Below are 14663 nucleotides of genomic sequence, written 5' to 3'. Positions count from 1 at the left end.
ATATGGTACAGTGAGTTTTCTTCTCTGTTACAGCCAGGCAACTTCCATTGTTAAACTGGCCATTATTAAAGAGCCCTGCATTTATCAGAACTGAAGCTGAATAAATACATATTTTAAAGCTTCATGGCTTGTCTAACACTTGTTCTGAGGACACAAAACATTCCAAGTCCTGAAGACTAAGCTGTTGAAACTCCTGTAGTAGTTACTTAGCTACTCAAAAATGTAGTACCCATTCTTCATCCATGTAGTCCACCTTCATCCACTGAAGTGGTTTCCTAAAGCCAGAGAAGCTGCAGAGCATTCATCTTGGCAAAACTGGATCCAAAAGGATCATCTTTTGAGGAATACTGCTACCTGATTGAAAAATGTGCTTTAGGAACTATCTAAAGCTGTTAAAGAGGCCTCTGAGTGTGTTTCTATTTTCTGTCCCTGTTACTCTGTTTCACTGTGGCATCTCACTGAACTAAGCTGTTCATGTGAGGATCTGAAAAGCCTGTAGAAATCATCTAATGTGTGCAATGCAGAATGCAGAGTGATGCTCAGAGGGCCAGAGCCCCTCTGCTCTGGAAACAGGCTGAGAGAGATGGGGGTGTTCAGCCTGCAGAAGAGAAGGCTCTGGGGAGGCCTTAGAGCCCCTGGAAAGGCTGAGAGCTGGAGAGGGTCTTTTGTCCAAGGGCACACAGTGATAGGACATGGGGGAATGGCTTCCCACTGGCAGAGGGCAGGGCTGGATCAATACTGGGGATAAGATCTTCCCTGTGAGGGTAGTAAGGCCCTGGCAAAGGTTATCCAGAGGAGCTGTGGATGTCTCTGAGGAACCAGATCTCAAGCCAGCAGCTCTGACTGCTGGAAGGAGCCACACACATCCTCCGAAGTGAATGAAATCTGATACTACCCTGTAAAGCAAGGACAGAGTGAAGCTGGGAGAATAAATGAAACTACTGGACAAACAAAAACTGGTTTCACATATCTAAAGAAATACAATGGACAGGTGCTATCATAAAGGGATGCTGCAGAAATCACTGCATAAATTTGTAAACATCAATGGAAACAGAGCCCTGATTTTCACACCATGTGCTCTGCTTTTCCCCAGCCCCTGTCAATGGGCTTCAGTGGAATCACTTCCAGTTTCTGCAGTTTAAATCACAGCTTTACACTTTGCAAAGACAAAAAAATACAGCCTGGTCCCAATCCTCTGTTATTCCCTCCCTTCAGCACTTTTTGCACAAGCTGAGGGACCATCCAATTTTCCTTCAGAAAAGAACTTACTCATTTGTCACCTGCTTGACACAAGCCAAGTATTTTCCTCACCTTGTGAGATTCACCAAAGTCCAAACATTGGCCATATTAAAAGCCTGGCTAAGGATGCCATGGGAGAGCTAAATGCTCCTGTTAGTGCCACCACCTCTTCCACAGATAGCTGCCTTCCAGATCAGTGTCCACTTAGGCTTTGCAGTGAGGATCCTGACCATGCCTGCATGGAACCCCTCATGAGGCAATGAACAATGGCAGACTGCTGTGGATTGCTCCCTGGGAAGTACAGCCCATGCTCGCCACTCTCAGAGCAGAGCTTGTCCCAGAGTGCTGCATGGAGGCCCTGCAGTTGCCACTTGCCTACGTGACCTGAGCACAGGAATGCAGACAGGGGAAATCAGAGCGTAGCTCTCATAGCAGTGTGTGGCCCATGCCGTTGCTAAACAAGCACGTTCACTTGCAGTTCAAGCTGTCTGTACCAGGATTTCAGAGAAACTACCAAATATTTCCATTTTCTTTCCTGCCCCTCCTTCAATCTTACCCCATGTGTCACTGCCTTTTGACTAAATCCTTCACTGCTGCTTTGGAAAGAGGAGTTCTGCCAGCTCATCCAGGCTGGCTGTAGGCACTATCCTTTGCCATTTTAGGTTTAAGAGAGTGATCCCCTGCTGATGCCCTCTCTCTGTATTTCCTTAGGTTATTCAGTTATCTCTTCTTGCCCTACTCACTTTGCAAGGTTTTTTTCCAATAGGTAAGGAATAGGTAGGGAAAGAAACTGCTTTTACCCAGATGGTTTGAGTGCGGCATGTGACTGTAGCTCCTCTTCCAACAAGCAGAGGAGAGGTTTCAGTGGTAAGGCTCTTTCCTGGAGAGGTTGGAGTGGTAAGGCATGACCCAGGGCATTCTTGCACCGCCATAATTCCAGGCTGGATATGGTGGGCAGCACCTGAGAGGAGGCCTGCCCCAGCCTGTTCTGCCTGGCACCTGCACCAGCCCCAGCTTCAAGTCATCTTTCATCCCATCCCATGTCACTGAGCATGTCCCAGCCAGGCTCCAGACATTCCCTTAATGCATGTGGGGTTCCACATCCTCCCTTATTTGTGCAATAACCTGATCACCACACTTGGCAATCATGAGCTCATCACATCTATTTATACACAGGGTTAAAGACCATGGGCTCAACGGGCTGTAGAAACGTTATTAATTGCACAGTGCCAGATGTGGGAGAGGTTTCCCAGAATGAGTGAAAGCAGGACAGGGGCGTCTGCCCTGAAGTTTTGCAATACAGATATGAAATCCTGGACAGGAATGTTCTTAGATGAAAACAAACCTTTAGGAAATTTACACCTCAGCTCAGCAGCAACCCTATTCTGTACACGGTGCTTAATTAAACCCAAGCCAGGTCAGGGTAAAGCACTGCCGATGTCAGATGGATCCTGCTGCTCTTACATCAAATTCAGTAAGGGCTTTCACCACTGCCTTCAGCCTGCATTAGGAGACACACACCCCACCACCTTCTGAAACCTCAGGCTAAATAATCCTGTTCTTCCCTTCTCTCCCCTTTCTCTGAAGGAAAATGTCTTTCTTGTGCCTGCTCTGTGAACAGACCTGTGAAACAGTTCTTTTGTTGGCTTTAAGAGCCATTCTCCAGATTTTTTTCAGGATATTTTCATTCTTAACCATCACTTGGATTACAGCCAGTAAAAAACATTCACCTCTTAAACTTTACAGCCTGGTACCATCCTCACCTTCTCCTGCCCGCCTCAGCTCTGCTTATCTTGGTGTCACTAAGGAATGCAGGGCTGAGCCTGAGAATTCCTGCGGGCAGAGGGGCTTTGTGCAGCCCTCAATCGCCCCGGGGAGGGGGCGTCTGCTTCAGCTCTCTTTGCATCACCCGTGTGAAAAGGCTGACAGGAACGCCTGCCTTTGCTAACTGCTCCCTCAGGTTGTCACTGAAACTCTCAGAAAAGCGGAAAAAAGAATAAAAGGCGACATGAGAACAAGCCAAAGTGACTCACAAAGGGGAAATCTCTGCCTGCTGTTAGCAGATATTTCAAAGAAACTTGTGAACTGAACGAGGGCTGCTGCCTGCCCTGAGAAACCAGTACTTGGGCAGCTGCTTGAGACACAGCACCATAGCAGAAATATTTCAGATTATGAGAGTTTGCAGCTAAGCAAAGAGCTGGGAAGATACAATACCTGCCACCAAATCTGACCATCCAGAAAAGAAGAAACAAAGATGGAAAATAAAAATATCAACAGCTTCTCTGACGCAAAAATATTGCAATAGGTTCTCTGTATCACTCAGAAATCAAGGGCCTCTAAGCAAACAAAGACTCCACCTGCCTTCCACCTTCACCAAAACGAGCAGCCACTTTCTCAGTCTGACGATTCAGTCGCCAAAATTAAGTCAGTAAGGATAAATTCATTAAAATTAAGGCAGCTTTTGGCTCATCGAGTTTCCTGGAGTATTTTTGTAAGATATTAAAATCAATAAGCTAACCAATAACTCTAAAATAAGCAATGAAAATTCACTGTCTGTAAATACCGACCTAAATGCAGCAAACACAAGCGTTCAATAGCCCAAGGCAAAGCCAGGCCACCTCCCTGCTCCTCGGCTTCCCAAAGAGGAACGCCGCAGTCAGCAGCTCTGCAAAGCCAGAGGCAAGGCAGGGTTTCCACAGGCCTGTCTGGAGCTGGACTTTCCTCCTCTTATACCAAATTCTTCAGATTTTTGTAACCTGCTCCACTTTGCCCTTTGAACCGCAGCGAGTGCAGAGCTCTGAAGGTACCTGCGGGTTCGCACGTGCCGGCCCGGCTGCCCCACCCCACCAGGGTCAATGGTGGGATTAGCCCCTCATTTAGGATACCATTCGTCTTGCCCTAGAGCCATTCCACAGGGGAACAACATGTGCACCTCGCCCAGCCTCCAAGGGAACCGCAATGGCTCCAGAGAGTCCTTCTGGAAGCCCCTATCTCTGTTCTGTGAATGTTCTGGGGTTTTTCAAGGCTCTCTCCCCACGCACATAATGACCCACACAGTCAACAGATAAGGTCTTCGTAGTGTGTACTTGCAGACTCAAGGTTTTTGGGCAAGCAAGACCTTTATCTGCACTTTAGCACCGAAGTTTACAGGTTGTTGCTGCCTTCCTGTCAGGGGTCTGTTTTGTTGCCCCGATCAAGGAAAAGCACTGAGTCCTTGGAAACTTTAACAATTGCTTGTCCTACAGTAGCAATAGAACAACCACCTTTTTTGCTTTTTCTTTGGAATAATCTCCATTAACTCATCCCTTTCTGGGGTCGTTTTCCTGACTTTATTCTCTGCTCTCAACCTAATGTTTGAATTGTGGGAATGCTGAAAAACCCAGCTCAGGGCAGGTCCCTCAGTGGGAGATGCTTTATGTTGCCAGTTTTACTTATCCAGCAAAGGATGAGAGAAGTAGCAGGAGGGGAATTCTCCCAAGCCATGTGGTACACAGATGTAGAACGCAGAACACAACCCACCCACAGCGGGACCAGGAGAGGCCTCCCGAGGCCATCACACGGGAGTGACGTGCTCCACGCCCTCTCCATCAGCAGAGAGAATTCCTCTCTGCGGGAGGAGCAGGTGAGAGTTTCACTTTTGACATATCCTAAGGGCCTCCTTAGAAAAGTAATTTGTCCTGCGCGAACTTTTGCACAATTTACTCCCCAAGAGCAAGTGTCTTAGAGAAAAATTTAAACACTTGAAGCCCCTCATTGGCGCCTACAGACCAAAGCTCATGTCAGCAGGCAGAGCCTCAGCTTTACATCATCCTGACCTGCCAACAAAGGAACACAACAATTCCTCTCCCTCCCCCCGTCGGTGGAAGACGTGAGAGTTGGGACTATTGACACTGATCTTTTCCCTTTACCCCCCACCCCCACCCCCCCCCCCCACCCCTCTGCTTAGACAAAGACGGACAGGAGCAGCCCTGCCTGAGTGTTGGGAAATAAGAGCCCTCCCACCCACCTCCTGCAAGGGCCAAGGGAGCGGGGAAAGCTGCCCGGAGCCGCCCCCTCTCAAAGCTGGAAGCGGGGGATCGAGTCTGGAACAAACCTCGCTTGAGCTTGTGGGCAGATCCGGGAGCAGGGAAAGCTGGGAACAGAAAAGAGGCATTTCACGCTGACGGCTGAGTCACCCCAAGCGTATAAAATCAAGGCCAGGCAGTCGGAGCCACTCCGAGCGGAGGCACGAGGCACCGGCACTTTTGGACAGGTACGTGCAGGCGGATGCGGTTTAGAGGCAAAGATTAAGATTAAATCTAAGACTGGAAAAAGCAGCCCAATTCCTCCCGTCCTTTCCCTGCCAATGTGCTGCGGAGCAGGGGATACAGCGGCTCCGGTGACCGGGAAGCCCTGAGGCTTCTTGGCTCTCGCACGATTCCATCTGACTAAAAGGACACAGGCAAACACAACACATAATTTTGCTGGTCCAGTGTATCCTATTTTATTGGTCCCTACTTCAAACCTGGGATAGCAGCAAAGGATAACAGTCTGCGTAAGACCTGGCATCATTCAGGCAACAGCAAGCAGCAATTAAACTTTGGAATAAGTCTGAGATATTTCGTAATTTCGTGGGTTTGGTTAGCACCCTACACTATAATATATTTCTGGACAAGCAAGGATCATTTCGATGCCGGGAAGCACAACAGACAGCTCAATAAGAAAAGCACGACTTTGGGGCTGGGGTAATTCCTTCCTCTGACACAGATTACCTATGCGGACCTCGCACAAGTCATTAAGAATTTTTTTTGTTGTTGTTTATTTGTTTGTTTGTTTTGTTTTGTTTTACGAAGACCAAAGCAGGGGTTGGAGGAGGAGGGAGCTCAGAGGGAGCTGTAACACTAAATAACATGTTTCTTGGCGCTCAGGCCTTTGGGGCCCTGATCCAGGAGCATACTCAGTTTCTGACCACTTCCACTGAAATGTGGTTCGGGAGTTGCATTTCAGTGCATCCCTTCCCAGCTGCTGGGCTGTGCAGCCGCTCCTTTCCGTGACTCTTGCCTGCAGCAGGACCCAGCGCTGCGCTGCCTGGCAGACAGGCTGTGGGGCACTGCCAGCTGCTCAGGAGCCCCAAAGCGCCTGTACAGGGTCCCTACTGGGACTGTCCTCATTCAGAATGGGCAGAACTGCCCTGGCAGGGCCCACACAAGTCCCTGGTTTTGCTGTTAAAACTTCTGCTAAGTGCTAAGAGAAGGAAAGTCCTTCCTAACACAGGAAATGCACTTTTCCATGCCCACTCCGTCACAACTCAGCTCAGTTTGGCTCCTGTGCTTTAAGGTTTGGCAACTCTCCTCTGTTCTCGGATCCATTCACTTGCTTTGCACAAATAACCTCACAGAAAACAGTCCCTTGCCCCAGGCACACTTGACACTGTACCCTGTTTGGGCATCACCCCACTGGAAAACTTTTCCCACTGGGCTGGCCAAACTGGACATTATGCAAGACAACCTGCTGGCACTGAGACTCCTGGTGTGGGGTACAACTCGGTTCATGCTTCCTGCAGGAAAAACTGTTGGCACACAGACTAAGACTGCATGATACTTCTGTCCCCAAGGATTCTTGTTTACTTAGGCTTAATTACAAAAGAGCTATTAATTATCACTTATCACTGTCTGGATATAATAGGAAAGGGCTTATAAACTGTTTTTCTTTTAAATAGTTTGTAGATGCCTGGAGAGATTTTAATTTCACTCTAAATGTTAATGTTTTGTTTTCCCCTCCCTGAAACAATAAAGAAATAGGTCCTGCAAACTGCAAGGATGATGTCACCTTTGCTCATCCTTCCTCTGCTGCTGGGGACCACAGCACATGGCCCAGTGAGCAGAGCAGCATCTAGGGATGTCACCACATTTTTCCAGCTGGCTCAGGAAGATACTTGGGAGAATGTAAATCTTACCAGCATGTCCTGTGAGGAGTGGAAGAATAGGACCTGGATCACCCTGCAGCTGACCAACAGCAGCCTGACAGCTTTCCCCATCTGCCTTCCGGAGGCCCTGCAGAGCTTGGATCTCAGCAATAACCTCATGGAAGAGGTGAATGGCACAGAGATAGCACACCTCCCACAGCTGCGTTTCCTCTCGTTGAGGCACAACCACCTTTTGTCAGTGAGGTGGGGATCTGAAGCCCTCAGCAGTCTCCTCAAGCTGGACTTGAGCTTTAATAAGCTGTCATCTGTGCCATCCTGCCACAGCTCTGCCCTACCTAACCTGAGGTGGTTGTCCTTGGCTGGAAATCCACTGATTGAAATCCAGCCATTGGCTTTTTCCTGCTACCCTCAGCTGCAGGTCTTGAACCTCTCTGCAACGCTGCTCGGACAGGATGACAGCAGAGGAATTAAGGACTCTGCTTTTGGCATCAGCACAGATCCCAATGAGGCCATGAACAGGACTGGAAACTCCATCAGTGTGCTTGATCTGAGCGGGACCTTTTTTGAGAAAAGTAAGTTTCTGGGTTTCCCACTGTAAACACAGGGCTTGGTCAGGCCAGGAGAGCAGAAGCCTTGCTGGGACAATGGTTCCCATCCTCTGGGATGTGCCTGGAGTGCACTCCCTCTGGGATTTCCCAGAGGGAACACCCCACACTGAAAGATGCAAACAGTTGGTCCAAGAGTGCAAGGCACTGTCACAAAAACCAGCCTCCCAAAGGAAGGGCAGAGACCAAACACCATGAGACAGGACGGTTTGTCCCAGTGTAGTCACCCACCTCCATCCTAATCCCCCTGTCACCCCCAGGATTAGTTTTGGGAAGCACAGGAGGAAATTACTTTCACTTTCCAGACAGGCTACTGAAATCTTTGTCCCCACAGCTACACTCAGCTTTTAGCTCTGCATTGAAGTAGCACAGAGAAGCTTTTTGTGCCATCCACAGCCAGCCTACTTCCGGTGAGGGGGGAGACAATCCCTGCCCAAGCAATCCACAGCAGGATTTTTTCCTGTTGCTGGGCTCTGCTGCCAGCCTCAGTTTATACCTCAGGTGCTGAGACACACAGATGTGAGATGCCTTGCCCAGCTACTCTCATTTTGGGGCAGGGCCTTAGGGGCTCCTCAAGCTAGGGCCTAGCTTCAATTCACATTAAACAGATTCACTTCAACTCACATTAAACAGCTGCACCACCAAATTTCCTCCATGAATTTGCTTAATCCCTCTTGTGGCAGTGAGTTGCCCTATTGAGCCATGGGATGGAAAGGCCCTTTTGTACAAGATCTATTCTTTCCATTACATGTCTCTTGGCTCTTTTTCCTGTGCTTGGAGAAATAAGTGATTTGCCTTTCTTGCACCAGTCAGGACCCTGTAGACCACTTTCCTGAGCAGAGAAATCCTTGTTCATTTAATCTCACCCAACAAGAAATCTATTCCATATCTCTTATCAGCTTTGTTGTCCTTTTCCTCCTATTTTCCTCTGCCCTATGACAGCCTGACCTGCAGAGACTATTACAAAAATGCAGCTGCATGAGTGTTTACACAGTGGTGTATTGACTTTTGTTCTATTCCTTTCCCAAAGAGAATAGCTGCAGAAGGTGACAGATACTTTATAAGTTCAAACCCTTTTTCTCGGCAGAAATCCACATGAATGTTCTGTTTAGGCAGTAGATGTAAATATTTTTCTCCTTCTCTTTCAGTTCAACCAGAGTGGGCCAGGGACTTGGCCAACCTCAGATTACTTCACCTGACAAACATGCCACGGTTAAGAAGCCTCGATGGTGACTTCCTCAAGTCCCTGCCTGGTCTCCAAGAGCTGCACTGTCAGGACTCCCATTCCCTGAGTTTCGTGCAGACAGAGATGTTTGACAGTGCTGCTCATCTGAGCCATCTCTCATTCGAGAAGTGAGTTGAGTTTTTTTGTGCTTCCTCACATAATGCTGCCTTTGCCTCAAAGTGCTATGGTGCCTAGGAGCTGACCTGAACAGTTTGTTGTCAGATTTAGGAAGGAGGTGTGGACTTGCTGTCTTTGCCATGTAAAACCTGTGATCTGGCCTGATAGAGCTGATACAGCCCAAAGAGGCAGCATGGGACTCATAGCACAATTAATTAATTAATTGCTTGAGGTTGTATCCATTGTGTTCCCACTCCTCTGATTTATCTCCCTCACCCAGCACTGTTTAGATCAGCACTGATCCACTGAATCCCACCTATGATACAGATTAGGCTTCCAACACCAACAATGGCAATATCCCACCAGAGGAGAACCAGGTCACTGAGGGTTGCCTGCTCTGCAAGGATGAATGCTGACAGTTCCCTAAAACCTGCATCTCAGAAGCAGACAAAAATCCTGCCCCCCCCACTTTTAGTGGAGAGTTTAACATAGTTCCATGTTCAGCTTTAGTAAAAGCAATGTTTTAGTCCTCATTCTAGGGGTGCCACCTCTTCACATACCTGAAATACTAAGAGGGACAGAAGTCGGAAAGTGATTTATCAAAATAATAGCAGGTGAAATGCACACAGAGCAGTCAGCATAGAGGAAAAATCTGGAGAGCACTTTGCAACATTTTTATAATACCGACCCAGATATAAGCATATCATAAGACAAACACTAGAGCACTGGCTGTACCTAGAAACCAGTTTCAGGAAAATAAACCCATACAAAGCAAAAACCTTATGGATTCCATCCCCCCTTAATTGCCCTTCTGAATTCGCACAGCTCTTTAGAACACCTGCAGGAATACCAGTTCAAAGTGCTAAAAATCATGCCCAAACTTAAAGGAATTGCCGTTAAAGTCCCAGAAAAAAAAAAAGATTGAGCATGCAGAGTGCAGGATGCTGGGTTTAATAACTGGTTACTGCCAGGGGAACTGGGAATACTGCTTTGTGCTTTACACACACTAAAGATATGGGATACTAAGCACTCTCCAATCGTTGGAAGGTAGCTCAGCATTTTTTAATTATTGCCTTTGTCTTGTTGTAGCTGTAACCTGAGTTCTTTTAATCCTTGGAACACTAATTCATCGGATGGCATCACCATCAACTTGTCCGGGAATCCTCTGCTGTGCAACTGCCAGCTCTCCTGGCTGCTGTCCAAGCCCGAGAAAGTTGTTCTGCAAAAGTAAGTGAGCTCAAGGAGATCAAGTAAGGCTCATCAGACACAGCTTCAATGTGCAAGTTGTTAGGGGACCAGTCACCACCATTCACTAAGTTATTCAAATTCATTGTGTGTTCTTCCCTTCCACAAGAGGTAGAAGTGCAAAATAATGTCCCTTTCAGGGACAAAGCATAAAGTGTTATTAGCTGTGGATTCTGCTTTAAGGTGAGAATATTTTCTTTCTGTTTTGGACCACAGTTCACTATTAGCTGAAGATACAAAATGAGCTGTTTTGATGTGCCAGCACTGGGAGCAGAAACTGGAAAACTTTGGAAGATCTTAAACAAATTATTTTCTCCTAACCCTGCTATTCATAAAGCTTACATCACCACCAGCAGTCAACAAAACCCCTTGCAAATAGCACCATTTCTCACCTATTGTTTTCACGCTCCCCTACAGTTTTACAAGCTAATTACAATAAGCTGCAGTTAAAATAAATATTTGCATATAAATGGTTTCTCTTCCTTTTGAAAGGCCACCAAGAAGATTTGTTATCAAATCTCTCAGAGAGAAGGGAAGTAGATTGTTGAAATTAGAGTTTTTCATCGGGATGGGTTTAGCAGTCGCATTCTTTACCAAGACTTCAGTGTCTGAGTAAATAAAGAATTCGATCTTAGTCATTTAAAAGTCCCGAGTCAGCCCACCTGCAGCTGCCTAAAACAGATGGATTAAGAATCCTGGGAATCCTGTTGCATCTCTCTGCATGTGTTCCCCCTTTAATACAAATTGTCTTGAATCCCGGTGCCCTTTGCTAAAGTTTGCAGCCATTGTTGTAGCAAAGGACACTTCCCCTCGGGCAAATGATATCTCTGCATCTTACAAAACCAAAAAGCCAGCTCCAGCTAAATTCCACAGTCAGTGCTGTGGAAAGCTGCCTGGACTATTGTTCTAACACTCTAGCTTTGGTCTAGGTTTCACATTCTCACTGACATAAAAGACTGTTTTGACAGCAGGTCACCAATTCCAATCCAAGCAGCCTACAGAAGCCTGTAATGTTCTTCCGGATGTTGACTATTCTGGTTTCCTTTTGCAGGGTTTGGGAGACTTTTTGCACATCCCAGGAAGATTCGGGCAGACCTCCAACATCTTTTTCACTGCTGGAGCTCTACAATAAATGCCAGTCAGAGAGCAATGTTACACTGTCCGATACAAACACATCCCTTCCTGATCATGATGTTTTCAACTTCACCAGTGATGAAGCCTCTGCTGTAGTAACAACAGACTCAGCTCTGCTGACCATGGATTTGACTCCCACCAGCTCCCTAATCCAGAGGGATGCAAGGAGCACTGCAGCATCTAGCCCAGTGCTAACCAAAGAAACTTATACCAGCTCCCTGAGGCAGGGGGATGTGATGAGCACTGCAGCATCCAACCCAACGGAGCCAATCCTAACAAAGGCCAACAGTTCCTCCCATGAGGAGAAGGCAGTTTCTGAATCCACAAGCAATCCCCCTTCCTCGGCATCTGTTAGCTCCTTCCCGGTTTTTCTCCAAGAGCTCTTTGCTCAATCCCCAGATCAAAGCTCCACAAGCCCAACTGGAACAGAACAGCTACAGAGAGGGCTCAGAACAACTGACACAACATTCCACCAGGAAGGGCCTTTCAACCAGACCACCAGTGATTATTCCACTGGAGGAACAAGAGTCCCACGCACCACCAACCACCATATTCACTCCTTTGCCACCCATGCCAGGGAAGGTGCACCACAGACAAGCCCCCCACAGCTGATGTCCACGAGGAGCAGTGCCCACCCAGAGCCTGCAGCCAGCACACCATCACCTCATTACACCGATGACTATGATTATGAGGAGCAGCCAAAGGAAACCCCAGTGCAAACTGCCCACATGGCCTGTGACTACAATCCTTGCAGGCACCTGCAGAAGCCGTGCAGGGAGCTCCAGAACATATCCCAGTGTTCATGTCCTGGCACGTCGAGAGAAGATGAGATTCCAGACCCACCCAGGCTCAGAGAGGTGATTGAAATCACTGACAGCTCTGCACAGATACGCTGGTGTGCCCCATATTCGGTTGTTCACAGTTATGAGCTGGTGCTTCGTGCCCAAGACAACGAAGACAGGCAGTTTGTCATGGACAACATCTACCCCACAGCCAGGCAGTACACTCTGTATAACCTGCTACCGTTCACCACTTACCACATCTGTGTCACTGCCTCCAACAAAGCAGGGTCAAGCCAGAAAACAGGCCAGGAAATTCCAGGTGATTCATGCACCAGCTTTAAAACAAAACCCAGCTACAAGTATGTTTTTGCTGGTCTGTCTGCATCAAGTGGACTCTTTCTCATTACCACAATTATTTTATCTGTATGTCTGTGTAAGGCATGTAAAAAGCCTCAGAGTGAGCAGTATGGTACACACTTAGTCTCCTACAAGAACCCAGCATTTGATTATCCCTTAAAACTACAAACCACTAATTAGCTCTGGGTGATTGTTCCATGCATTCAAACTTCACTATCCCCACCGCCTTGGTGTGTTTTTGTGAGACTCTGAAAATGTGCTTCAGTAAAACTATGAACCATCGGATTCCATAACCCTGACGTTTCTAAAGGAGAGAAAACCACCAAAAAAAAAGAGAAAAATTAACAATGAAGGTAGTCAACCAGAAAAAAGTCTTTGGACTCCCATCCCTGTGCTAATCAGCAGCAAGCCTGCACACTAAATCTTGAAAAGTTTTTCTTGTAATCACATACAAATAGAGTAGCATCAATTTCACACAGTGAGAGGTTGCCTGGCCAGCTGTCTGCCTACAGAATCTCTCACGAACACAGCCAGACGAGAGCTGTAATCCAAGGAGCATTAAGATGAACAAGACACGCTGCTTTTATTCACAGAGCAAAGCTGGGGGTTCAAATTTTTAAAGGTATTATCCATAAAGAGCATATAGGTGAAAGGAGTAAGTGGGTTCAGTGAAAAAGTGCTGCACAGATTTAACTCCTCTAATTAATACAGTGGATGCACACGATCCACCTAACTTCAGGAAAAAAAACCCATAAAATTTAATTGTAGTCACAGATTGTGTAGGACCCTTAGGGCAGGGGTAATTGTTTTGTTCTGATTTTTTATGAGGTTGTCCACAACTGAGCCTCCCAAGTGCTTCCCCAAAACAAGCTCACAGGCAGTGGGGAGTTTGCAGTGCAGCAGTGACCCACAGAATGGGTGGGGGGAGCATGTTAACATTTGCTTCCCTTGGATTTTAAGCAGAGAGGATGTTCCATCCCAATAATTCGTCCCATCTACAGATTTAGCAGCTGTTAATTTACCTCATACAGGGGAAAAAAGCCAAGTAATGAAGCAATTTCATGTATGTGCTGCTGAAACATGAAAAACCCAAATCCCCTGCACTAGCAGCAGACAGTTCTGCAGACACCATTCAAATGAACTCTTGGGTGCCAATTTCTGTACAATAATAGTAACAGATGCTGACAATCCCAACTTTGAGCTTGTCATTACAATTCAAAGAGGTGTTTGAATCTGGTATTTCCCCATAGGTTTCAGTTCCAGGAGCTGCTGTACTGTATAAAAGAGAATTTATTACATTCTTTTGGGGTTTTTAATGCCTTCAGTATTACGGAAATAAAAGGCACAGAGCTATGTTCTGGGTTTTTTTTGTTAAAGACATGGATCTTGGTGTTGTCTTTACCATCTACAATATTTAGCCTGAGAAATTAACTTCTTTTGTTGTTTTGAACTGAACTTTCAGCATGTAGTAAAGAAATGTTTTTATTATGGTAGATTTGTGTTTTCTGATGTCCCAAGAGCTTTTATTTTGTATATGGCAGAAGGAGGTTTGTGCCTTCTCGCCACTATAGACTTGCAGTCGTTTCCTTGGAATTTGTCCTCTCCTCAGCACTGCACTGGGAATGACTGGACAGATACAGATTCCTGCCATGTCTGTTCCAAGTTTGGCTGAGCCCCATGACTCAAACTCATAACAGAAATAAAAGGTAAATGAGGAGAGGATGGTGTCACCTTCCACTTTGAAAAGCTCTTATTTTCACATTCTGGTAGTTCAGACATTTTGCTGTTTGGACCTAGGTTTTTACACTTAGTTCTGGCCTGGCTTTTCCTTCATTTTCCTGAGGAATTAGTGAATGGGTACATATTTGTCATTTGCAGTGAGCAAATGAGCCAAAGACTCATTATCCCAAACTGGGGAAGAGATCATATATTCCCTTGTGTTTGTACAGCATAGCTCCAGGAGACCTTGACTGGGGTGTTTGGTTTTACCAGAAACAAAGCAAAAAAAGACATCTGTGAATAGCAATTTATATTGTCTCAAAGAATAGCTCCAG

General features: G+C 46.5%; 1 protein-coding gene across 1 annotated transcript; it reads left to right on the top strand.

The window, feature by feature from the left end:
• The first annotated feature begins 7037 nt into the window (after positions 1 to 7037).
• LRRN4 (leucine rich repeat neuronal 4) lies at positions 7038 to 12789 on the top strand. The gene is made up of 4 exons (XM_062489433.1): positions 7038 to 7716; positions 8898 to 9102; positions 10181 to 10318; positions 11388 to 12789. The coding sequence occupies exons 1-4, from the start codon at positions 7038 to 7040 to the stop codon at positions 12787 to 12789; spliced, it is 2424 nt and encodes an 807-aa protein (XP_062345417.1).
• Positions 12790 to 14663: the final 1874 nt, after the last annotated feature.

The sequence above is a fragment of the Cinclus cinclus genome, chromosome 3, assembly GCF_963662255.1.
Source record: "Cinclus cinclus chromosome 3, bCinCin1.1, whole genome shotgun sequence".
In the NCBI taxonomy this organism is placed as follows: domain Eukaryota; kingdom Metazoa; phylum Chordata; class Aves; order Passeriformes; family Cinclidae; genus Cinclus; species Cinclus cinclus.
The sequence above is the reverse complement of the archived record's forward strand: the minus strand, read 5'-3'. Positions and strand labels throughout refer to the sequence as shown.

What these genes read in the sequence shown, in the direction of transcription:
- LRRN4 (XM_062489433.1), top strand. Translation starts at nt 7,038, where the DNA reads ATGATGTCACCTTTGCTCATCCTTCCTCTGCTGCTGGGGACCACAGCA. An exon ending in CGGGACCTTTTTTGAGAAAA is followed by an intron (nt 7,717 to 8,897) that starts GTAAGTTTCTGG and finishes CTTCTCTTTCAG; the next exon opens with TTCAACCAGAGTGGGCCAGG. An exon ending in GAGAAAGTTGTTCTGCAAAA is followed by an intron (nt 10,319 to 11,387) that starts GTAAGTGAGCTC and finishes TTCCTTTTGCAG; the next exon opens with GGTTTGGGAGACTTTTTGCA.